The sequence below is a fragment of the Moschus berezovskii genome, chromosome 12, assembly GCF_049115385.1.
Source record: "Moschus berezovskii isolate FMDL1 chromosome 12, NW_MosBer_1.0, whole genome shotgun sequence".
NCBI classification, from domain to species: Eukaryota; Metazoa; Chordata; class Mammalia; order Artiodactyla; family Moschidae; genus Moschus; species Moschus berezovskii.
The window spans coordinates 44,282,086-44,308,531 of NC_142471.1; the positions used below are offsets into that span (position 1 = coordinate 44,282,086).

Consider the following 26,446-nt stretch of genomic DNA (forward strand, 5'->3'; position numbering starts at 1 on the left):
CCATAACAATATATACAGCCACTTCTTAAACTCCAGTGATCAACTTATTCATCAATCCGATTGATAAAATGCCCAAACTGCCCAGAAATTGAAAGGGAAACTGGAAGTATTATCTAAAGCTTCTACGAAGCAAAAATAAAGTAAAAATGAAAGTGTTAGTCGCTCAGTCATGTCCGACTCATGTCTGGTCTTTTCTACAGACCCCATGGTCTGTAGCCTGCCAGACTCCTCTGTCCATGGGATTTCCCAGGCAAAAATACTGAAGTGGGTTGCTGAAAGAAATTAAAGAAGACCTAAATAAATGGCAAGATATAACACGTTTATGAATTATACGTCTCCACATTTTGTGATGTCAATTTTTCCAAACTGATCAGTGAGTTTGGTGGTGGTGGTGGTTTAGTTGCTAAGTTGTTTCCGACTTTTGCAACCCCATGGACTGTAGCCCACCAGGCTCCCTTGTTCATGGGATTTCCCAAGCAAGAATACTGGAACAGGTTGTCATTTCCTTCTCCAGGAGATCTTCCCAATTCAGGGATCAAACCCCAAGTCTTCCACACTGTAGGCAGCTTCTTTACCATCTGAGCTACCAGGAAAGCTCACAAACCAAAAAGCCAGATATTCAAACTTAGTAAATGTTTGAACTTATCAAAAATGCTTCTCTGCTGACTTGAATGTTTTTAGCCAAGGACATATTCAGCCTGGAATCAAGATGGGAATCAAGCTGGAGCCAAGATTGCAGGGAGAAATATCAATAATCTCAGATATGCAGATGACACCACCCTTATGGCATAAAGTGAAGAGGAACTAAAGAGCCTCTTGATAAAAGTAAAAGAGGGGAATGAAAAAGCTGGCTTAAAACTCAACATTCAAAAAACTAAGATCATGGCATCTGGTCCCATCACTTCATGGCAAATAGATGGGAAACAATGGAAACAACGACAGACTTTAATTTCTTGGGCTCTAAAATTACTGCAGATGGTGACTGCAGCCATGAAATTAAAAGACGCTTGCTCCTTGGAAGAAAAACCATGACAAACCTAGGCAGCATATTAAAAAGCAATGACATTACTTTACCAACAAAGGTCCATATAGTCAAAGCTATGGTTTTTCCAGTAGTCACGTATGGATGTGAGAGTTGGACCATAAAGAAAGCTGAGTGCTAAACAATTGATGCTTTTGAACTGTGGTGTTGGAGAAGACTCTTGAGAGTCCCTTGGACTGCAAGGAGATCCAGTCAATTCTAAAGGAAATCAGTCCTGAATATTCACTGGAAGGACAGATGCCGAAGCTCCAATACTTTGGCCACCTGATGCAAACTGACTCACTGGGAAAGACCCTGATGCTGGGAAAGATTGAAGGCAGGAGGAGAAGGGGACAACAGAGGATGAGATGGTTAGATGGCATCACCGACTCAATGGGCACGGGTCTGAGAAAGCTCCAGGAATTGGTGATGGACAAGGAGACCTGGTATGCTGCAGTCCATGGGGTTGCAAAGAGTCGACATGACTGAGTGACTGAACTGATATTCAGCTTGCTCCAAAGTACAAGAAATATAATAATGAATATCCAAATGTCTTCTCATCAAGAAATCAGAGGGCTACATGGTACCCAAACCACAGAAATATGTGCCCAGTACCAGAAACACACAGAAGAGGGACCTATCCAGCTTGGGGAGGTTTGGAGGGGCTTCCCAGAAGACTGGACCATTGTGGTAAGCTGTAGTTAAAATAACAGAAAATGCAAAAACGCAGAGAGAGAATAAAAGCAGAAAAAGAAAGAGAAAAACAAGTCATCAGCCATCCATCACTCTGAGGTGTTACACTTTATGATGTATATGCATATAGTTTTAAGATCATAACTGTTTTATACCTTGCTTTTTATTTTATCTCATTTTCTCATTAGGGTCTCTTCAAAGAGTTATTTTAATTTTGAAAAATATGATAAAAGTTGCCGCCATTAATACATTATCATGAGTGACTTTGTATCTTATCATTGGCTGCTCAAAGTGTTCCTAACTTCCCTATAAGAAACGATTCTAAGATGAGTATTCATAACCTTAAACTTTAATGACTCTCTCACATTGTGTTCTCAAGATTTAAGTTCCTGGACATGGAATTGCTGAGTCGGCAAGAATGCACGTTTGTAAAGCCATCAGGACATGGAGAAGCAGCTGGTTAAGTGCTGAAGCTGAAAAAGCAAGCAGTAAGCCTCCTGGGGTGGCTGGCTTGCAGGGAAGCCTGGAGAAGCAGATAGAAGTTATGGTCAAGGAGAAAGAAGTAGGGGAAATGGAACAGAATCACGCATCTCAGGGTCCCCTAGGAGGTCCTAGATAGTTCCATCCCTGGAGAGCTTCCCCTGGTCTCAGGCTCAGCCAGCAGATTCACCTAAGCTAGCTTGAGTTAGCTTCTTAGAAGGCAACTTCAAAGCCTAGATTAAAAATAAGCTAAATATCAAGAGAAAGGGGCTTTCCTGGTGGCTCAGAGGGTTAAAAATCTGTTTGCAATACAGGAGACCTGGGTTCCATAAACAGAAAGCACAGCAGGACAAGGTTGCTGGTAAAGGGAGCACTTACACTAATATTTAGGAAGCAGGGCAGGTGGGTGAGATTGAGAGAGTATCCTACAAATGGAGCGGGAGCCAGGCACAGGAGTCGAGGAGGACCAAGTGAGGGTTGCAGAAGCCAAGACAGTAGAATGTCGTAAGAAAGCTTCCCCAGTAGCATCCAGGGCTACTGGAAACCACCATCGGGTTTTCCCACTAGGAAGTTATTGGAAAAGTCCTGGAGGAAAGCCCCTTTAGTAGGATGGTGGGGACAAAGCCAGATAACTGGAGTCAAGTAGCTCAACGGGGTACGAGGAGACTGAGACAGACACAGAGAAAACTGTCTCCTATAAGTGAGATCAAAACTGGCTTTCTAAAGAGATGCCTGTGTCTCAGATGTGCGGGCTTTGCGGCTTAATTCAGTAGAGAACTCTGCAAGAGGGCAGTTAGGGAGACAAGCTTGGGCTTCCATTTAACATGAAATTCCAAGGGACAGAGCAGAGGTCACAGCCTGGGACTCATGACAGGATACAGGACAGGCCAGAACACGAATAACATATGGCCAATCCTGGATTCACACACTGTTGAGCAAACTATTCTGGGAACAGGACTACAGAGCCATCTCTGGCTCTCGAGGCTGAGAAGCAATGCAGTCAAAGTGCCAGGCAGACAGAACGCGGGCAGGTGGGTGCAGCATCTGTCTCAAAAGGATTCCGGAGACTCGGGCCCTGGGAGCAAAAGGCAATGGCAATGGGGCTTCAGGATTGGGGTGGAGAGAAGAACTCTCTACCTTAAGTTTCTGTGTCGATGGAGCAGAGCAACCTGAGTCGTGAGTTCCCCTCTTCATCAGATGGTATCTCTGGTTTCAGGACTGCAGGAACTAGAGAGGGATGAGGTCGCAGGGAGACTCTCCCACCAGTGTTCCCCAAAACCTACTGCATACATCTGTGGCACACTCTCAGGCAGGAGGCAAAGGGCTCCAGGAGGCCCACATGACAGTTTCAGATCACAGCCTCCTCAACGTGCACAGAGGGGCTCTCCACAGGCAGCCACGGCTACAGAGTCATAAAACATCTGGCCAGTCCGGAAGGCTCAGCTGCACCGCCAAGCACACAGGCCCTCCAGGCTGTGGACACTGGCCAGCAGGCATCAGCCACCCTCACGTGGGTCCCCACAGGCTTAGCACGGATCATGCCTGCTCTATTGTATTCTCAAAGCCACAGAAACATTAAACAGTATCACCTTGTAGGAGGAGAAATAGCTCAAGAACACCTGAGGTTTCCCTGGATTGGGTAGCACCCCCAGTTGCTGGTTTTTCCCTCTGTTTTCAAGCATTCCTTTGCTGCATAAAGGCAATCTCCCTGCTGGAACTACTCAGAACACTAAAACAACCTCCCCTGTCTTTCTCAGAAAACAAAGGTTAAACCCAGAGCCATCTGAAACTCCAGCACAACTGACTAAGACTCCAGTTTAGTTTCTGCCAGCAGGCTAGAGCCAAAGTGTTCCCCGGGTGACACAGTATGGCTCCAGATGTCATTCTCAGGCTGGATACTGGCCCAAAGTTGCCCGATCTTTCACCTTTTCCTTTACCTTTTATATAAACGCCTCTCTCATTATAAATGTTAGCTCAGAGGTTGTAAAACTCTGGCCAGGCCAAACAATGCTTGTCCGGAGGCTGAATCCTCACCTCCAGGTTCAAACTGAACAAAACATCTATACTTAACCAAATCCAGGCTTAGCTTTTCAAATCCCACATACACCTGAATAATCAAAATAATTATAAAAATCTTGCTATGTTCTCCGAAATCACTTGTAGTTTCATCTTCTGCTGCTGGACTTCCAAAGACACCAACGTCTTTGTTAGATTCAAGTGCAAGCCGCCATGCAGAAAGTTGTCTTCCCATCTCCCCCAGCCCAGGCCTCCCTGAAGCAGATGGTGGGGCCGGCAGGCTGGAGTGATGTGCACGCAGCAGGGAGGCCAAGATGTGGTACACTGTGTCTGCATGCCAGCTCCCATCCATTCAGAAAGCCAGGCCACACCAGGCCAGGTCAGGCAGAGCAGTCCTCATGAGAGGCAGCCTGCGTCCCTGTTGCTGGGCAACCATTAGCCTGGCTGGAGTATTCAGCGCTGCTTTGAAACCCAGTGACCCCAACATTCCTCAGCACAGGGAAGGAGCTCAATTCCCCCCGGGCCATTGAATCCAGAAAAATTAATGTCCACCCTCTGTATTTCCAGGACAACTACAAATCCCTATTTTGCAGTTCTATGGAGAAAACCAGGTACTTCTACTCATGTTTTTATCCAGCCAGTAATAATATCTTGCTTGGGGAGAAATACCTGAGCTATAGCCCAGAGGGATTTTAACTTACTCAAGCATCTCACCAAGAGGCCTGACAATGGTTTTTTTGTGGTGCAGGCATGCAGCCGGGCCTAGATGAGTCCCAGGAGGACAGATATCCGTCCTCAAGCGCTGCTGCTGCTCTCCCATCCAGAAACAAAAGGGCAAAGGCCTGGGATCAGACGCCAGCGAGTTTCAACTGTACCCCTGACCTCGTCAACACTGTGGCTGGGTTAAAAAAGCAAAACCCACAGATGCTGCTGCTGCCGAAATCACAGGGAAAGAGCACTTTGGACACAGCTGCTCTGAGGCAGGATACACACTGAGAATTCCAATGCTGCTTTTCTGTAGAAGCCAAATTCTCTGTGTGGAGAAGACAGTGCACCATGGGCTATCAATTTTGTGTAGAGTTGGATTGAGAGTAACCCTGATATTCCGTAGCTACACATGAACTAAAAAGTAATCATTAATTATACAAAATGTTTTAGAGATTCCGATTGTGCAGCAAGGTGTGCCTGTACAGACTTTTAAATGCTAGTCTTTCCAAATATATAAAGTCTAGGGTTTGGGGCCATAGTATTTTCAAACAGTCCTTGGATCACTTGCACCAGAAGCACCTCAAGCCCTGATGAAGTGCAAATTCTTTGATCTCTTCCTAAATGTAATAATCAGATTCTTGGCAGGGGTACGAGTTGGGGGCAACCCAGAGTCTGGGTTTCTAACAACACCCCCCAGGATATCCTTATGCATCTGATGATAAACAGGGCTCCTACTGTCACATCTGCCAGTGACCTATCTTAGAGAGCCCCCAGGATATCTCCAGACGTCCCCCCTTCCCAGTGCCTGGGTTATAGGGCAGCCTCAGAATATGGGCCCATCAATTGCTTTTTCTACTGCTTCACTGTGAGGATGAAAGTCACACATCTCTTTGCTAACAAGTAGGCATTCAGTAAATGAGAGGCTAAAGGAGGGAACTGTGGGTTATTTCACTTGGAGATCAGAAAAAGCCATCTACAAAATGTGCAGAAGAAAAGGCAGGAAATACAAAGAATCACTGTTCCAGCAAAGTGCAACCTGAGAAATGCAGTATTTATGACTTCAAAATGAAACAATCCTAATGGCCTACCTGAGTGACACTTTATGGCTTGCAAACCAGGTTCGTAATTATGGTTACCTTTTTCTTAGGGAGACAGTTCCTCAAGTCATTGTTATTAACTAGCTATTGGAAGAGGCAGGTTTGAATCCAAGTGCACTCTCCCATGAGCACGTTCTCACATCCACTGAATTAACAAAAGGTGCTGGTGAAGCCCCAAGGACATAGGTCTCCTTAGATCCTTTTCACAAGGTTCATACATCATCAAAAAATGCAATGCCTTCACAAGATGTAATCCTTCACAATCTCCTGATCACATCTTTACATTAATCTGTTGTTTTTTTTTTACCTGATCAAAGGTTCTGCCTAAGAACTCACAAGGTACATTTTTTCATTGCTTATGGTCATAATCGTCAACCACTTTACAATAATTTCTGTGAACTGTCCATACTCTAAGGCCATATACTTTCTCAACCTTGGCACTCTTGAATTTGGGGGCCTGATAATTCTTTGCTGTCAGGGCTCACCTGTGCATTGTAAGACCCAATAGATGCCAGTAGCACCAAAATGTTATTGTGGCAACCAAAACTACCCAGACATTGGAAAATGCCCCCTAGAGGGACAAACTGCCTCCTGTTGAGAATCACTGCTCTGAAGCTCCAGTCTGAGTATACAAAACCTAGGTTTCTGGGGGTAACACCCCCAGAGACTCCGATTCCATAACCATGGGTGGCATAGAACACAGTGCATTTGTAACAGCCTCCCTCCCAAGTGTGCTGATGCTGACGTGATGCTGATGCTGCTGGTTTGGAACCAGTTTTGGGAAACAATTCTCTACGGCCATGGCTGCAGACTGGCGTCTCATAAAAAACTTCTAACAACTTTCAACTTAATCAGAATCTCTAGAGATGTGGTTCAGGCAACAGCATTTTTAAAGCTCCCAGGTGAGTCTAACATGGGTTGAAAATCACTGGCTTAAGGTTTACAAATGTTTCCAGAATCCCAAACTCTTAAGAAACCTGAGATAAAAGTAGATGCAATAGATGTAATTTGCCTTTATATATTGCTTACAGGTCTCTCCTTAATATCACTTAAGAGTAGGAATCTTAGAGAAAAACAAACAACACCAAATTATGCAGATTGGAGCTTTCAACTCTTTCAAAATCTGTGGACTGATACCTCCAGGGATTCCCATCCTACTCCTGACTATGTTTAAACCAAGAAAACCGTTTGATGTTAGGAAAAAACTAAGAAGTTTGGGTCCTTTCTTCTTATTCTATTCATCTCCTATTATCTAAAAGTGAGGTTGGGCTTCCCTGGTGGCTCAGACAGTAAAGCGTCTGCCTGCATTGCAGGAGACCCGGGTTCATTCCCTGGGTTGGGAAGATCCCCTGGAGAAGGAAATGGCAACCCACGCCAGTACTCTTGCATGGAAAATTCCATGGACTGAGGAGCCTGGTGGGCTACAGTCCATGGGGTCGCAAAGAGTCGGACATGACTGAGCAACTTCATTTAAAAGTGAGGCTGCATCTTATAATAAATAAGAATTACCTTCAAAAAATGCCCAGGTCTCTTTCTTTTTCTCAAAGGATGAATCTTCAGAAGATTTGAGGGAAATCACTGTAAGACAAAAAAAAAAAAAAACACCGAAATTGCATAGCATGAAGTGAAGTAGTTTATGAACCTGGCCCATCTCAGTCCAAAAGATTATATCATATGGGTTACATGGCACTTACATTTATAAAGTAATTTTCACATTTGCAAAAACCACATTTAACTGTCACAAATCACATGCCAGGGGAAGGTGCAATGACTTACATATAATAAATAAGAGACCAGAGACGGGAATTAAGTTTTTGGTACTCAGTTCAGTAGAAGTCTTACTCACCCCATACATTAACACATCCAACATCTTTCCAAAATGTAGTGCACTTGCTGAGTGTCTCTAGAGAAGCCTGAGGTCTTCTGATGACTCAGGGTCGGTGCTCTGAGCACCATTCTCCATGTAAGACAGTCACACAGTAGCATACATCTGATTTTGAGATTTTGTCTGCTTTCAGACAGTGGTTAAGCACTGAATTCACTGTGCCTGCTTTCAATCATCAGGAAACACAACTGAGTTACAGGACTTCCCTGGTGGCTCATACAGTAAAGAATCTGCCTGCAATGCAGGAGACCTGGGTTCGATCCCTGTGTCGAGAAGATCCCCTGGAGAAGGAAATGGCTACCCACTCCAGTATTCTTGCCTGGAGAATTCCATGGACAGAGAAGCCTGGCGAGCTATAGTCCATGTGGTTGCAAAGAGTTGGACGTGACTGAGCAACTAACACTTTCACTACTTTTTCAAACCTTGAATGTAATACTAAAGAGTCTAGAACCATGGAACGTTTCCATGTACAGGAGTAATCTAAAAATTAACCTAACGGAAAAATGTAAATGTCAGGGGACGACAGCACTGTCTAATAGAACTTTCTGAGATGAGGGAAATGTTCAGTGCTTGCACAGCATACACAGCCGCCACTGCACATTTGTTGAGCATGTGAAACGTGACTTGTCTGCATGGGACTAAGGAGCTGAATTTGTAAATGTATTTCAATTTGCTGCTACTGCTGCTAAGTCACTTCAGTCGTGTCCGACTCTGTGTGAACCCATAGACGGAAGCCTACCAGGCTCCCCCGTCCCTGGGATTCTCCAGGCAAGAACACTGGAGTGGGTTGCCATTTCCTTCTCCAATGTGTGAAAGTGAAAAGTGAAAGTGAAGTCGCTCAGTCGTGTCCGACCCTTAGCGACCCCATGGACTCCAGCCTACCAGGTTCCTCCATCCGTGGGATTTTCTAGGCAATAGTACTGGAGTGGCTTGCCATTGCCTTCTCCATATTTCAATTTAATTAATTTAAATTTAAATAGTTACATGTGGTCATTGTTTATTGCACTGAAGAGTTCTAGAGAAGAGAATCTAGGACCCAAATAAAAAGACAAAGGTGGTTGGAATAAAAATTGAATTAATATGAGAGGAAAGGAAGATGGCAAGGATGGTCTAAAATTTTAACTCTGTTTATTGCCCCTCCCTCAAACTTTCATATTATTATTGCCATGGGTTCCAAATCTGAATTTTCCATCTTTATTTTTCTCCAGGTCTTGGATGGGTATTTCCTATTGATCTACCACACAGATCACTAATCTTCTCTTCACCTGTGTCTAAGCTGCTCTGAAACCCAGCTACTAAGCTTAACATTTCATTTATGGTATTTTTTTCAGTTATAGATCATTCACTTAATTCTTTTTTTTTATTAAAGCCTATGCTCTCTGATGAATTCCTCCAGCATGTCATCTAATTTTTCAACCATATTAATCATATTATTTTACATACATGCTTGATAGCTTTCACATCTGCATCACCTGTAAGCTTATTTCTATTGTCTGTTTTTTTTTAAGATTGTTTAAATTGTTATTTACTTATATTTATTTTTTTAATTTTTTAATTGAAGGATAATTGCTTTACAGAATTTTGTTGTTTTCTGTCATACATCAACAAGAATCAGCCGTAGGTACACTCATGTCCCCTCCCTCTCGAACCTCCCTCCCATCTCCCTCCCCATCCACCCTGCAGCCTATCACAGAGTCCCTGTTTGAGTTCCCTGAGTCATACAGCAAATTCCCATTGGCTATCTATTTGATATGTGGTATTGTAAATTTCTACATTACTCTCTCCACACATCTCCCCTCTCCCTCCTCCCCTCTCCCACATCCATAGTCTGTTCTCTATGTCTGTTTCTCCACTGCTGCCCTGAAAATAAATTTATCAGAGCCATCTTTTAGATTTCATATATATGTCAGTACACAATATTTATTATTTCTCTTTCTGACCTACTTCACTCTGTATAATAGGCTCTAGGTTCATCCACCTCATTAGAACTGATTTAAATGTGTTCCTTTTTATGCTTGAGTAGTATTTCTTTGTATATATGTACCACAGCTTCTTTATCCATTCATCTGTGAATGGACATCTAGGTTGCTTCCATGTTCTAGCTATTGTAAACAGTGCTACAATGAGCATCAGGGTACTTTTTCAAGTTTGGTTTCCTCAGGGTTTCAATGTGTCTTTTTCAATTTTGGTTTCCTCAGGGTATATGCCTAGGAGTGGGATTACTGGGTCATATGGTAGTTTTATTCCTAGCTTTTAAAGGAATCTCCATACCGTCTTCCATAGCGGCTGTATTAGCTTACATTCCCACCAGCAATGCAAGAGTGTTCCCTATTATGTTTTTTATTTTGATCTTGTCCCTTGATGTGCCTGATAATTTTTTAACTCAAATGCCAGACATTGTATGTAGAAAGTCATGGAGACTCTAGATGAAATTTTATTTTCCTCATAGGAAATTAGAGTAGGAGGATGCTCACCTAATCCAATGAGAGTATGAACTGTTCAGAAGCTGAGTTTCAGTTTTCATAGGATATGGTCTATTTCTGGTTTGCCCTTTCTTCAAGGATAACCAATAGAAAGCCTCAAGTAATTATCATAGACCTTCCAATTTCCATCTCACAGTTAGAACTGCCAAAAGCTGTTTGCCTCATAAACAACCTGACTGTCACTTTCTGGATAACTTTTCTGAACAAGCACTGCATAGTTCCATTCAGTCGCTCAGTCATGTCTGACTCTTTGTAACCCCATGGACTGCAGCACGCCAGGCCTCTCTGTCCATCACCAACTCCCGGAGCTTACTCAAACTCATGTCCATCAAGTTGGTGATGTCAACCAACCATCTCATCTCTGTCGTCCCCATCTCCTACTGCCTTCAATCTTTCCCAGCATCAGGGTCTTTCCCAGTGAATTAGTTCTTTGCATCTGGTGGTCAAAGTATTGGAGCTTCAGCTTCAGCATCAGTCCTTCCAATGAATAGTCAGGACTGATTTCCTTTAGGATGGACTGGTGGGATCTCCTTGCAATCAAGCACTGCATAAGAACGGTTGAATTTCTTATAAATGACTCTGACAATTAGGCTCCTTCACTGCTCTTCTCTGAAGTCAATCTATCTGTCCTTCAGAGAACAATTAGGATAGCTGAAATACATAGGCACATATGTAATTGTGTAATTATTTCACGCAAATATATCTATGAAATATAAATAAAAATAAATTTAGGAAAAAAATCCTAATAAATTAAGAAAACCAAAATGCAGACTACTTTTTCAGCTTTTCTAATTGTTCTCAGAGGGAAGGTTTTGTCCTATGTGAAACAACTCCCCTCCCTGTAGATCCTAAATTCCTCAAAACCAAAAACCAAAAAGGTGATACCTCCATATCACCATCTTGGGGCACACTGCCTGGCAGCTGGTAGGCATCCAGTAAATAAATGATCTACTTCTTTCTGATGGCCCCTGAAAGAAAGCAACTTGGACATTCAGGAATGAACCCTCAGTGGACATTTGGTCTTTCATGCATTATTAGATATGTCAGACAATTCGTCTAATATCCTTCCTGCTTAATTTGCCCCACCCACAGCCCGTATAACCTACTCACTGTCAGAGCAACTGATCATATTCCCCCTTCAAGAATTTAAACAGAGTATATATGGTTGTTGTAGGTCCTGGGGTTGAAAAAGTCTATGGACTCTGGGGGTGGGCAGCCGTTTTGGAAAACAGGAAAGCAAATGGAGCAAGGGCAGAACCTGCAGAAGGAAGGTAGAGGATAGAGAACTTGATCCTGATGGCATTCTGGGTACTAAGAGGCTGACGTGTCATTTTCTAACCTTGCATTCCAACAGTTCTGCATCCTGAAACCATCCCCACCTCTCTCCTGAATTAGCTTGAATGAGTTTTCATCTTCAATGAATTGAACCTAGGCTAGGATAACCACAGAGTCTTAATAAAGACAATACCAAAAGGAAAATAAATGGACTTCTGAGGACCTTAGATTTCAGGAGATCAGTGATGCCCATCATTGTCCAGAGCCTTACTACTACTCTAAGTATGGTCCACTGACCACCAGCATCAATGTTACCTGAGAACTTCTCAGAACTACAGGATTGCAGGGGCTCCAACCCAGATCTACTGGATCAGAATCTGCTTTTAAACCCAAATTTCTTGAGTGAATCATATGCACTTTGAAGTGTGAGATGCACTGATCTGCACTGGGTTGAAATACTAAGTTGCCACTTGCTAGTTATGTGACCTTGGGCAAGTCACTTAACTTCCCCATTTGTCATGCCTGAGTTTCCCCATTTGTTATACAGGGATGATAGTAAGTTCAGGATGAGTGTGAAGCCAGAAGGGTTAATATATCGAAAGTACTCAGAACAGTGCCTGAGACCTAATGAGCCATTTTTACCCATAAGACAGCTCCATAAGAGCTTAGCTCTTAGTTCCATAAGACAGCAACCTCGTCTCTTTTATCCCCTGCTCTAATTTCCACACCTAATTCTAGCTTGGTCCTTTACTGTCAGCCCTGTGCCTCAGAGTGTGACCCTCCACTTGTCCAAATGGTCCATAAGAAAGAGTTCCTTGCCCTTGTGGCTTAATGTCTGCAGTCCCTTTGCCTTATTTGGGATTAACAGTAATAAATAAGGTCTCCCCAGTGGACTTGTAGAGATGGGTACTGAAAGAACCAACAAGCTGGGATTCAAAGCTAAGGGGCTCTAAGCAAGGAGTTTGTGCATTTCTCTCCAGTGCGGCTATTTTATGGGGAAGTACAGCAACCTTGTTTGGCATATGAAGATCAGCAACACCGGTCATAATCTTATCTGTTCCTACAAAAAAGAAAGTTTTTACATCAATTCTGCCAGAGCTTTTGAAGTTTTCCCAAGGTTCGGCATAGCTATCTTATTTCAGCTGCTAATACTGTGCTGTCTCAAAGTGAATGTGATACACTGTCCAGTCACACACGTCTGAGTCCTGAGATTCAGGCCAATGGCCTGCTCAAGGTGGCCTCTGTCTTGCCCCATGCCCGTAGCCTTGCTTCTCGGCCGAGAGCTAATGTGGGGCTGGGCAGCATGCCCTCCTGGAGAAGGTTCATTACTCTATAGATGCTAGGAATGATGCCAGCCCTGCCTCCCAGGGAGCCTTGCCTCTTCCATCCTTCCTGCAACCCAAAGTCTTGTGAGGGAGGGCTGTACAAGGACCACCTCCTCCTACAGGGTATGGGGCCTGGAAAGAGGATAGTCAAACTGATCAGGGAAGCAAAAGGAAGCCCAGTTTGGCCTCAGCTCCAAGCTACTCTTCTCAATACAGCTTTATCAGAAACAACGTGGGCATTTTGAGTTCTGACTCCTATGCCCATTTATCAATGGGTCTGGGCCACAGTATAAAGAGAAAGCAAAGAGTACTCAAAAGCTAAGTCATCAGCTGACCTCTCGATGGCTCTGTAACCTTCTGGGGACCCCAGCACTTGGTGGGCTGTCCTTCTGGTGAGGTGGTAGCCTGATGACAGTGACAGGCCTTTCTGGGCTCCTCCCCAAGACAGCAGAATCAGATGGAATTTAAGAGGGGTGGGTTGTGAGAGCCAACACATCCTGGCCCTCTGGTTGAAAGTGGCTGCAGGATCAAACTGTCTGGAAGAACACAGCCCAGAGGCACCAAGACAAGACGATCCTATCAGCCTTGAGTCTGGAGGAAGCAGATTGGAGAGAAAGGATCTTAGTCAAGTATCCTTTGCTGGGACCTTCAGGGAAACCACCATGCAGAGAGGAGTGAAATCTGAGACCCTTGATTTCTGACTCAAACAGTAAGTCCTGCAGACTCCCTTGGGGAGGGCGGATTTCACAGGCTGCGGCAGACTGTGTTCCCCTGAGTTCACGCCAAGACCCTGTGACAAAGCCCTTCAACTCAAGGACTTCCTGTTCCCTTCCTAGTCTCCCATTCACCGATGCTACAGACACCTTCATCTGAGCCTGCTTTGAAGGAATGACCCCCACCCCACCCCCAACCCCTTCATTCATGGAACAGATGACTCAGGATTGTTAGAGGCCCTGGGAAAGCCCCCTTTTTCCCAATATTCTTTCCCACCTGCTTACCTGTGCCTCCAATTCCCTTCACAAAGAATCCTATGATTCAGTTCAGTTCAGTTCAGTTCAGTCGCTCAGTTGTGTCCGACTCTCCGCGACCCCATGAATCACAGCACGCCAGGCCTCCCTGTTCATCACCAACTCCCGGAGTTCACTCAAACTCATGTCCACAGAGTTGGTGATGCCATCCAGCCATCTCATTCTCTGTCGTCCCCTTCTCCTCCCGCCCCCAACCTTTCCCAGCATCAGAGTCTTTTCCAGTGAGTCAACTCGTAGCATGAGGTGGCCAAAGTATTGCAGTTTCAGCTTTAGCATCAGTCCTTCCAATGAACACCCAGGATTGATCTCCTTTAGAATGGACTGGTTGGATCTCCTAGCAGTACAAGGGACTCTCAAGAGTCTTCTCCAACACCACAGTTCAAAAGCATCAATTCTTCGGTGTCAGCTTTCTTCACAGTCCAACTCTCACATCCATACATGACCACAGAAAAAACCATAGCCTTGACTAGACAGACCTTGGTTGGCAAAGTAATGTCTCTGCTTTTTAATATACTATCAAGGTTGGTCATAACTTTCCTTCCAAGGAGTAAGCGTCTTTTAATTTCATGGCTGCAATCAGCACCTGCAGTGATTTTGGAGCCCAAAAAAATAAAGTCTGACACTGTTTCCACTGTTTTAAAGGAGCTTAAATTACAACCAGGGGCTATATCCAAAGCAAGGAGCACATTTCTGACACAGAACACCTTCTGGGAGGCAGGAGTTGGTAGAGACAAGTGTGGGGAAGGTCTTGGTACAGACAGGGGAGTGAGGGGGCCGGGGAGCAGCAGCCCAGACGCAGGAAGGACTGGCCCCAAATTTGTGAGACGTGCCTTTACCTTCCTGTTTCTACTACCTTCACTGAGCGCCCGAAGATCAGGGTTTTAAAACGTTAGTGTACAGGAGGATTAATTAGGCCTCTTGTGGCCTCTTGAGGATTCCCAGCCATGATACCAAGTAATTTGGGGGAGGGCAAATTTGGGAATCTGTGTGATTAGGGAACACAAAGTTGTGGAAATTCTGAGGCTCGAGGTCCCAGGAAGCCTCATGGAGAAGCCCTGCCTCACACACTCCTAGGACAGAGAGAGGTGAGTCCCAAGAGACATTGGAGAGGGGATTCAGGTCATGAGGCACCAGACCCTAGGCCTCAATCTCCCATCTAGTCCAGGTTAAGGTCCAACCAAAGCTCTTCAATTTAATCCAGGGAAAATAAGAGTAACAGCACGACCTAAAGAATAAGACTATCACACAAGTGTTGTTTACAAAGGACTCCCAAAGAGCCCTTTAATAACACGTCTCAGTGCAGGGAAATATAAGGTGAAGAACACAGCTTTCAAGGAAGTTATTTTCAAAAGAGCAGACCATCTATAAAGGATGATGTGTCTCCCCAAAAGGCAGACCCAAACTTGGAGGCCGGAGAGAATTTGAGTCAGAGAGGCCTCTAGTGATTACCTAATATTTCATACCCTCTCTCCCTGCTGAATGCATTGCCTTAGAATGCATCACTACACTTTGGTTCATTATCCCCCTCCTCCAGCTGAAGGGAAGTTCCATGCAGGCTGGAACTGCATCTGTTTTCACGTGCCAGAATCCTTCTCAGGCCATAACAAGTCACAGTTACTTTGAATGAATGAATGAATGGGATGACTATGATGCTGTATTAGTGGGTCAAGGTATCCCAGAGAAAGCTCGGTCCTGGGACCAACTTACATTGTAGAAGGCTGAGAAGAGAGCCCAGGGCAGGGAGCCCAGGCCTACCCAGCACCTTGCTTCCCATGGAAGATCCGCATCAGAAGCAGGGGGATCGCACCAGCTCACCAGGCCTTTGGAGCTGACTTCTCTGGAGGGCTCTAACCTTGGAGCTGCTGGCTCTGGGTCTGTCACGATCACTTTATGGCCAGAGAGTTCTTAGTTTCTTATAGAATGGAGGCAGGAAGCCCGGAGACCTTAAGCAGCCAACATTCATTCTGCATACAGTAATAGGACAGAAAAATCTGCAAGGAGAAAGCTGTATTCTTCGCCTTGTATTTCTGCACACAGAGACATGTTAATTAAGGGGCTGTTTTGGAGTTCTTTGTAAACAACTTGTGTGATATGTTTATTCTTTAGGTCTTGCTGTTACTCTTGTTTTCCCTGGATTAAATTGAAGAGCATAGGTTGAGTTATGAGTTCTAGTGATACGAAATATGCACAAGACTCTTAAATAAAATAAAGAGGAGTCAACGCCTTTGCTCAAATTCAAAAATTAATATAGTCATTTCACTGACCTTTCTTATTCAATGATGAGATGGTTTCCCAAGGAAAAAACTAAATGTAGCTGTGTCTTCACTATTTATAAGTGACTCAGTGTTCTCAAGAAAGGCAACTAAAACCCACAGAGACACAGAGACCGCCTCTGTTTCTGCTCTCTGAAGTTTGCCTATTGCTTCCTTCCTCCCTTGACCCTCCAAGCCTCAGGCTGAAGGCGGTCTCTCCTGGGGCTTGGACAAAGCCATATATGTGCACAGGACCTTTGGGTGACCTGCACTGATGGAACAGCTGATGAGAAACAGAAAAGCTCCAACTTTGTCTATTTTAAGCCACTCTTTCCTTTGCATTCACTCTAAGATAAATTCTAGAAAATATAGCAGAAGAGCAAACAAAAACTCATATTAAATAGATTTCCCATTGTGACAAGGCAGTGGGATAAGAACTATGCATTCTGAGATGGAATCAGCTACAGAAAACAAAGGCCATGTGTATTTACAAAATATTAAAACTTAAGGCTTGGTAAGTTTTACCAAGCCCTGTCCAGACACAACCCTGGGATAGATCTATGTATTATCCTCTTTTTTCGAAAAACTATTTATTTTTGGCTGTGACGGATCTTTGTTGCTGCGTGGGGGCTTTCTCTAGTGGTGGCAAGTGGCGGCTACTCTCTAGTTGTGATGTCTGGGCTTCTCATTGCAGTGGCTTCTCTTGTTGTAGGGCACAGGCTCAAGGCACATAGGCCAGTAGTTGGGGTGCACGGGCTTCGTTTCCCCCTCCCTCAGCATGTGGATCTTCCCGGAGGAGGGACTGAACCCATGACCCCTGAACTGGCAGGCAGATTCTTATCCACTGGACCACCAGGAAGTCCCTATACCTTATCTTCTTGCTACCACCTTCCACTCCTTGTTACTATTAATTAAAATGGCATTTTATTCAAAACCATGAGTGATTTGGATCACTCATTCAGTCCTTCATCTAAAAAATTCATTATACCATGCACTGTGTCAGGCATGTCGGTGCATCTAAGAATTTCACAGGGTACCTGGAGTCAAGGTCCCTGACCAGGGCCACCGTGGCAACCTTTCCCCTTATCGCTGTCCACCTCAGCCCTCACCAACCACAAACATGCATCCAACTCCATTCAGTTATTTGCAAATCCCTCTTCTCCCTCATCCTCCCTCAGCCTTTGCTCTGGCTGTTTCATCTCCTGACATGGCATGGCCCACAGTCGCAGAGCCCTCCTCACCCTGTGGCCCCAGCGGAATGTCACACCCTCCAGGTGAACCTCTCCGGTTCCCCCAAGTATGTAACCTTGTCCTTACTCTCCTGCAAGTGTCAGCCTCCTCTATGGAATTTTCAGACTTTTTATTAGCTATATCAATAAAGGCTATCAAATATATACGCATATCGACATACCTCTTCTCCTCCAGATTGTGAGGTTGGGCCCCAGGACAGTGGGGATCAAACCTCCCCACATGTACCTCTCTTTGGGCAAAGCACAGGGATCACAGCCTCATAAACTGGGGCTTCATACATGCTACTGAGTTTGTTCCAATCTCTTAAATTCTTCCAAGACCACAGCAGTTAGAATGAGGATAGACACAATGAAGGATTGTTTGAAGTTGTGTTTAAATTACACTCTGGTTGTCAATTTGTTCCCTTTGAGTATCTGGACCTGTTGACACTTTAAACATCACGATGTGAGCTTGCTTAATTAAGCAGTAGCACTAAATGTTTAGTTAATCTCATTCCTAATTATCTGCTCCGTGTCTCTGGGGAAAAAGGAATTATTTAATTTCTTCCACTGAAACTTGAAATATCGGTTCCCTGTGGTGGTACTTTCAGATCCAATTATTAAATTCTCTCTAATATTTCAGGGTTAAATAGATAAGAAATTATAATTTCATCTTTTCCCCTAAATACGTTTAGGGTAAACACAGTTTTCCATTTTCTTTGTCCGCTTGTAACATTTAAAGCTCACTTTTATAATCTGAAGTCAAATAACAATATGGTTTGTTAAAATATGTTATTTGGGGTTAGACTGAAATACTGTTTAAATTGCAGGAGACAGCCCTTGCAAATTGCTTCCATTATTAGCATTTTCACCGTTAATGAAAACATCTCCATCTGAAAGGAAGGAGATTCAATTCTGCTTAGAATATCAGACTGCTTCTGAATCTGTGGGTGGCAGAACCAGGCTGAAAAGCCATTGACGAAAATTTTGTAGAAAGTCTGGAGAACCAGGAATGGAAGTTGTTCTACCCCGAAGAACAGAAGCCTAAATGAATGACAGCATCACTCTTGAGAACCCTGGGGCCCACACTCCCTGGTGGAAAGGGCCCATGTGTTACCCTCACTCAGAGCCCCTAACTGGCCTGTGTCAACAACTGTTAGGGTCATGTGGCACCCAGGATTCTGCCAGAGCCTGTCGTTGAGCAGGAGCCCCAGGGATCTTCAGGCTTCATCTTGGAAACTCTCCTGAAGAAAATCCAGGCTTAGGAGCTGGTCTACCCACTCAGGGCTGTCCTCGTGATTAGAACTATCCAGGGTCTGCACATCCTGAGAGAGACCAGGCTGATCAGTGAACAAAGGAGGACAAACGTGGGAGGTCACTGGGACATCAAACAGGATGGCAGAGGTACAAAGGCAGAGACACTCCCAAAGCTTGGGGAGCAGAGGCAGCAAAGGGAGGTCCAGGGATTATCAGAGAAAGCAGGCACAAAGCACAACCAGCAAGAGCCTGGACAGGGTGAAGGGTGTGTGGAAAAGCTTAAGGAAGATGGGGAGCTTCCTTTACAAACTGCACGCCTGAGCCACTACAAGTACCAGTCAGCGCTGACTGCACAGAACAACGCAGGGTCAGATGCTGTAATACCTCTGTGTCTGCAGGGACAGTGTAAAGCAAACTTCAGAAGGTATCACAATGTGTGAAAGAATTGATTACAAGTAGTTAAAATTCATTGTTTTGCAACTAGAGGACAGACGGTGGTCCCCTAAAATAGCAAACCTTCACCTCGATTTGTAAGTGATCTTGGAATCTACCCCAAAGAGAACAGCTTGTCTCCATGCCTAGGGACACGTTATGCTCTGTGTTTAGAACAGAAATACTTTTTAAGGCTGATGGACCCAACTACTTAAAAAGCAAAATTATTATTTCTTTTGGCCTAAAGGAACCAAGAGCATTTGGAAAACTTTGCATTCATCGATCTATGAAGCCTCCAATTCAGAAAACCCTAACCTCCCAACCATCAATGCTGCTGCTGCTAAGCTGCTTCAGTTGTGTCTAACTCCGTCCAACCCCATAAATAGGGCTCCCCTTAAGAGACCCTGCTGAACAGCTTCATTTCCCTGTTGGAAATTACTCCAAACCACTGCCCATGCTCCCTCGGTTCCCATCCTGACTTCCCTGTTCCATCAACTCCAGCCTCGCTCTGCCTGCTCAGTGTTGGGCACACAGCACTCCAAACTGGACCTCTCATATTCTTGGTGTCAGCCAGGGCAGGATTGTGTAGTTCACTTCCTCCTGTCTCACCTGCAGTGAAACCCACCCCTGCATCTGACCTGCTCATGATGAATGAGCCAGAAGTTGTTTCCTAGAGATCTTTTTTTTTCCCCCACCATCAAAATATTTATTGGAACCAAAGCAGAGGGAACAGAGCTGTTAAGATGGGCAAATCAAAGTGCAGATTGGAAGGTGGGGTAGAGCAAGATGTGGGGTGGAGGGGGCACTTCAAATGCCACAAGTGGGGTCCCTGTGGTCTGGGCTGGAGAGAGGCTCTTCACCCCACCCTGGCAGTAAAGATCCCCCACTCACCTCTCCCATCTCATATCCATCCTGGGGGCAGCTGGGGCCCTGCACTGACCCCATAGGAAGCGACCACCCCTTCAATCCACCCATGGCTATCAGTCAGTTTGTCTCCCTTCCTCATTTTCCTAATAAAGAGGACACAGGGTTTACCTGGCAGCCAGAATCAAGCCAATGCACCTCCTTCCTGCCTGGAATATCTCCTGAATTTCCAAGTCTGTGGGATTGTCTGGGACCTAGGAAGAAGCTGCTGCATCCTTACCCTCCACTGCGGCTCTCCTATTGAAAAGATTTTTCCCTTTCCAGACAGCCATGGGGTTGGCCCAGAGGAGCCCATTCCAGACGCCAAGGCAAGCTAGCTCCATCTGCTTCCCCAAATACTGGTGTTTCCCAGGGCTCTTCACCTTGGCCCTTGCCCCTCGGAAATCAACTCACCCCATGGTGATTTCACCTGCCTAACTCAGATTCATTTCTCACAAGCCAGATCAGATGGGCCCTTCAGATCCACATTTCTGCGTACTTACTGGCCGTCAGTGGATGGCCTCCACCCAACTCACTCTCAATTTCCCTGTGGATGAGCTTCATCTCTTATGCTCCCTTTGTCAATCAAGGGCACTACCCTGGACACACTGAGTTACTCTCCTGGGTATTATCCCAAAGTTTTCTCCCTTGCCGCATCCAGTTATTAAAGTCTTCTTATTTGACCTCTAATGTCTCTCCATTCCTACTACCAAATTTGGCATAATTTAAAGCCTGTGCAATGGGCTTTCCTGGTGGCTTAGATGGTAAAGAATCTGCCTGCAATGCAGGAGATCAGGGTTCAATCCCTGGGTCGGGAAGATTCCCTGGATAAGGGAATGGCAACCCATTCCAGTATTTTGCCTGGAGAACTCCATGGACAGAGGAGCCTGGCAGACTACAATACATAAGGTCTAAAAGAGTCGGACATAACTGATCAACTAACACTTTCACAAAGCCTGCTGCTGTTGCTGCTGCTGCTAAGTCACTTCAGTCGTGTCCGACTCTGTGTGACCCCATAGACGGAAGCCCACCAGGCTCCCCCGTCCCTGAGATTCTCCAGGCAAGAACACTGGAGTGGGTTGCCATTTCCTTCTCAAAGCCTACGCAACCACAAAAGACTGCCTCTTCACTCCGTAGCCTGGTCCTCCCAGAGGGGTCTGTCAAAAGACTTTATATGCTTCACGGACTTGCCAAGGACTAAAAAAAGGTTCTCCAAAAAACACCTGATGATAAAATCACCTAGTGTGCTAAGTCAATTCATTTGTGTCCTACTCTTTGCAACTCTATCGACTGTAGCCCACCATGGAATTCTTCATGCCATGCCCTCCTGCAGGGGATCTTCTCAACCCAGGGATCAAACCTGCATCTCTTACATCTCCTGCATTGACAAGTGGGTTCTTTATCTAGCACCACCTAAGATGCCCCCAACATCACCTAGACTGGATGTTAAATATTCAAATTCCAACCCAGGCTGAATAGACTAGAATCTCTAGGGCAGATACTTCAGAATCTGGCTTTGCTGATACTGATCATTAGGTAAAGTTGAGAACACTAGCTTAGAAAACCAAGTGTAAATTCTTTGACGTTCAGTACAGTCCCCTCCACCATCAGCTCAGCCTGCTTCCCCTAGACCCACTGCCACCTCCACCTCCCAGTTCAGACTCCAGCAGTCCTGATTCACTGCTGTGGGATGCCCTACCCTCCAAGATGCCGCCTCATCTCATTCCCTGCCCCACATAAACAGCCAATGTCAGCTCAAGCACTGCCTACTCCTCATCCTTAGGGGCCTCCTATGCATTCACACAATGCTCCACTCACACTTTTATCACTGCATCTGACACCATGACATCATATCTGTTTCTGTATCTGCCACCCTATAGACAGATCCACCCTGTGTCCCCACGTTTCCAACACAGCAAGGTACAGAGCAGGTGCTCCATAAAATAAATCCCCACAAAGTAAGGAATAAACGAATCCACCAAGCACTCTTGTCCATATGCGACTCACTGAGCCCAGCAAAGCTTCCTCAGCTAAACTGCTCATTTCTCTGAAGGCTGCCACTCATTTCATTATGTCTGCTACTCTTCTCTAGATCGAATCTTTCTGTCTACAAATGCTGCTAAGTCACTTCAGTCGTGTCCGACTCTGTGCGACCCCACAGGCAGCAGCCCACCAGGCTCCTCTGTCCCTGGGATTCTCCAGGCAAGAACACTGGAGTGGGTTGCCATTTCCTTCTCCAATGCATGAAAGTGAAGCTGCTCAGTTGTGTCCGACTCTTCGCGACCCCATGGACTGTAGCCTACCAGGCTCCCCCGTCCATGGGGTTTTCTAAGCAAGAGTACTGGAGTGGGGTGCCATTGCCTTTTCCTTCTACAAATGAGGCTCCCCCAATAGACTGTGTAGTCCACATTAGTGTCCTCCCAGCAAAGTACACACAACACAACCAACTTCCTTCCTAGGGACACCAGGCCAATTTGGTACGGATGGAAATGGTGGGCTGTCTGTTCTGCCGTATCACCCTGCATTGGTGGTTTAGTCGCTAAGTTGTATCCAACTCTTGTGATCCCAAGGACTGTAGCCCATCAGGCTCCTCTGTCCATGGGACTTTCCAGGCAAAAATACTGGAGTAGGTAGCTATTTCCTTCTCCAGGGAATCTTCCCAACCCAGGGATCAAACCCAGGTCTCCTGCATTAGAGGCGGATTCTTTACCTACTGAGCCACCAGGGAAGCCCCCGGTCACCCTACAGATGAGCATCTAATTTGCCACTGACACCACCAAAGTCCCTGCACAGAGAGCCTCCTATTGACTCTCCACGACTGCCTGCGAGCTGTTTCCCCTAGATGTATATCACTCTGCCATTTTCCAAACTGAATCTTTCTGTTATATCCTGCTTGTATTACTTACCTCTCTGGATTTCCATTTGTTATGTTTTATTCCTTGTTGATGTTAAGAACATTTCCCAGTTTTGTATTTTATGTAAAGTTCACTAAGGTGATATGTGCCCCCTTTTCAAATCATTGATGAAACAATTAAATGAAATCAAACCTAACATCCACCCTCCTAGAAACCTCTCCAAAGGGTTCCAACACCACATGTCACTTAGGGCTCTGGGATCCAGGTTCTCCACAGGCAGGGCTTCTGGCTCACTGAAATAGTCATATGGCACAAGCAACTGAAGAAACTGCATGACATTCTTTGCCTTTCCTCCTACCTCCATATAGTAAACTGACACCGACAAGTTGATGGGATATGACAGATTCTCTAAAATAAGGCAAGCTGACTCCAGTAACCTAAACGGTCACACAAAGATGATAACTATCATCTCCTAGAATCAGGAGCTCGCCCCCTCCACGGTCTCATATGTATGTGGTTTTCAAACAAACCCCAATTTAAATCTTTCCCATTCTTCAAAATCCCCAATTCTCCATCATACTTTAATAATTTGTTCAGTTAAAACATAAAATGATAACTTATGTTTTTCCCCAAATTAATACAGCCTATATCTTTAGCCACACCCTTTCAGATATGTCCTCAGGAAAAAACCCAGGACAAACTCATTTATTAACATAGATTTTTTTTTTCCAATAATTTGCTACTTATTTTTTTAGTCACCTCAACACACATGCTCAAGGACTTATTCCGATTTTGGAGAAACTCAAAAACAAACATGGACAAAATAAAGCAAATAAAATTGCAATTGTTGGGGTAGATTGGTTATTTGGTCTCTTTTTAATTTTTTGTTCGGATTTCTCGTTTTGCGTAACACTGGGAAAGTACTCTGCAAGCACATGGCTAAGGAGCTGGACTGTGTCAGGCAACACCATCTTAGGGACACAGCAGGAATGTGACCGGTTGCAGTTTATACACAATTCCCTGGACACCCCCTTGTAACTCCACCCCTTCCTCTCACACTCAGAAGAGCAGATCAAAGTACCGAGAAGTGGGGGAAAGAGATTAGTTTCAGTGTAGTCGTGGGAACCACCTTAAGTTGCGGTAACATGTAACCAAATAAATGTTCTAGAAGGAACCCAACTTCATTCACTGACAGGGGACACACCTGAAATAATGGCCATGCTGACAGCACTCACTTGAATGCAAGGAACCTTTTCATCTGTTCTAATTGGCAGAGAGTCATTACCGCCCAGAGATTTACTACAGGGCTCCAGAATACACGGGACATAAAAATTAAATGGGTATACGTAAGATCACATGTTTCAGAGCCAAGTGATATCCAGAGTGGATTCTCTCCTCAGCCTGTGAACATCTGATTTTTCTATTTTCTGTGACAAAATACATATTTATATTAATAGTCATTTGTTTTCTTGAATTAATTTGCTTAAAAAGAAAAAGTGCACATTTCAGATAATACATCATTCCATGCTTAAGAACATGAAAATAAGCACACTCCAAAGACAAATGAAGTTGGACTATCCATGTAAATTATTTACTTTAACATATGCATGCCTGGTTGCTCAGTCGTGTTCTGACTCTTGCGACCCATGGACTGCAGCCCACCAGGTTCCTCTCTCCGTGAGATCTTTCAGGCAAGAATACTGGGGTGGGTTGCCATTTCCTCCTTCAGGGGATCTTCTCAACCCAGGGATCGAACCTGTGTCTCCTGCTTGGCAGGCAGATGCTTCACCACTGAGTCATCAGGGAAACCACTGGGTAACACACAGGATATTAAAAAGGCCTGTTCACAACTGAGTTCTATCCCTTTAACAGCATCACTATTGCTTTTAATTTAAATGACATGTATAAAATAAAATTAGATTCTTTTTCACACTTTGGGTCATCAGGTTTATTTTGTGGTTCTGTTGGTTTTCTACTAGGCCAAATTCATGTGCAAAGCAATCAAAGATGTAATTTTAGTACACAATAGCAAGTCTTATTAAAATTGTGATAGGTGGCTTCTTGAATGGAACATCAGTGGTAAAAAATGATAACCACTGGGAAACTCCCTGGTGATTCAGTGGTAAGGACTCGATGCTTTCACTGCCTGGGTCCAGGTTCAATCCTTGGTCAGGGAACTAGGATCCTACAAGCCACACATGGGAACTCCACCAAAAAAAAAAAAAAAATGGATAACCCTTAAATATAGCATTTGGTAGCTAAGATGTTCCAGAACATGGCCCATGCCTCTTATCTGTTTCCAGAAAGGGAGGGCCACCTCTGGTCCCTTGCCCACTTTTGGATGAATTTCTGAGTGAGCTGTTCCCTGAGGCTTGGATCAGTTCCTCTGGGCGATGGATCAGAGCCACCAGGCTGCCCTGCTCTGAGGCCTGGCAATTCACATCAAGACCTCCCAATGTGTGCCTCCTCTCAAAGGCATCCGGCACTCCCATCCCCAGGCAAAGCAATCAAGGCAGTGCAGATCTGAGCTAGAGGCAAATGAAGCACACAGCCAGTCCTATCTTTCAGGTACAAAACAAGTTTGCCCAGGGGCAGGTTGGCTGGCAGGGGGCCAGACACCTTCTGTCCTGACTTCACGTCTATAGCACAAGTCAGCCCCAGCATCCTCATAAAGATCTATCCTCATTCTCATGGCCTGGCTCATACAACCATGGTCCTTAGAGTCCAGAAAGATGTATTCTAGCTCAGTAAGACTGTCCTGGAGGCCACTGCTTGGCCAGCTGGAGGGAGACCCTCTGACTTGCCCCCTTGCCCTCTCCCCAGAGAGAAGACGTATTCTTACCTCTCATTTCTGTCCCTGAGGAACCGTTGGACCAAGCTGTCCACTTATTCCTGTGCTTGCTGATTTCCTGGACTTTGCAGACATAATGCCCTTGATCTGCTGGCTGGAGGGTCAAGACAGAGAGTGTGTAGAGTGCCCCACGCCGCTCCTCAAGGAGGCGCAGTCTCTGCCGGTAGGCGCTGCGGCTGAAATTCCCGTAGTACTGCACCATCCGGAGCTTGGTCATCTTAACCATCAGGGCTTCCTGGGCGTCTGGTCGCGCGAAGAACCAGCGCACAGCCAGCAAGCTGTCCTTTCGCCTCTTCTGGGAGACATGGCAGAGAAGAGTGGCATTTTCCCCCTCCAGGTAGTCAACCACGGGCCCCGGGGACACGGTGACATTGAGGGCTCCACAGACCTCTGCAGAGAAAACAGGAAGGAAGAAAATGAGGAAGGCCACCGCCATTCTCCAGGTGAGCACACACAGCATCTTCTTTAAGGAGCCAGAGTGATGTGCACAGCCAGAGAGGCGGGCCAACTCCACCCCGTCTATGCTCACTCTGCCTTCAAGAAGGAGCCCTCCTTGGGGCAAGGAGTGTGTCTCTGTGGGCCCCCGTGTCCTCAAACTATGAGATGATCCCCTGCAAGTGGGATGTCACTGATCACCTGGCCTAGATGCTTTTCTT

At 45.2% G+C, this 26,446-nt stretch overlaps 1 protein-coding gene across 1 annotated transcript in view; it reads right to left on the reverse strand.

Moving 5' to 3' along the window:
* VSTM4 (V-set and transmembrane domain containing 4) overlaps positions 1-26,446 on the reverse strand; it is an 85,297-nt gene that overhangs the window by 51,162 nt on the left and 7,689 nt on the right. The window contains exons 2-3 of the mRNA XM_055425260.2: positions 25,782-26,180; positions 7,525-7,593 (exon numbers count right to left, since the gene is read on the reverse strand). Coding sequence (XP_055281235.1) covers positions 7,525-7,593; positions 25,782-26,180 — 468 coding nt within the window. The remainder of the gene's footprint in view (positions 1-7,524; positions 7,594-25,781; positions 26,181-26,446) is intronic.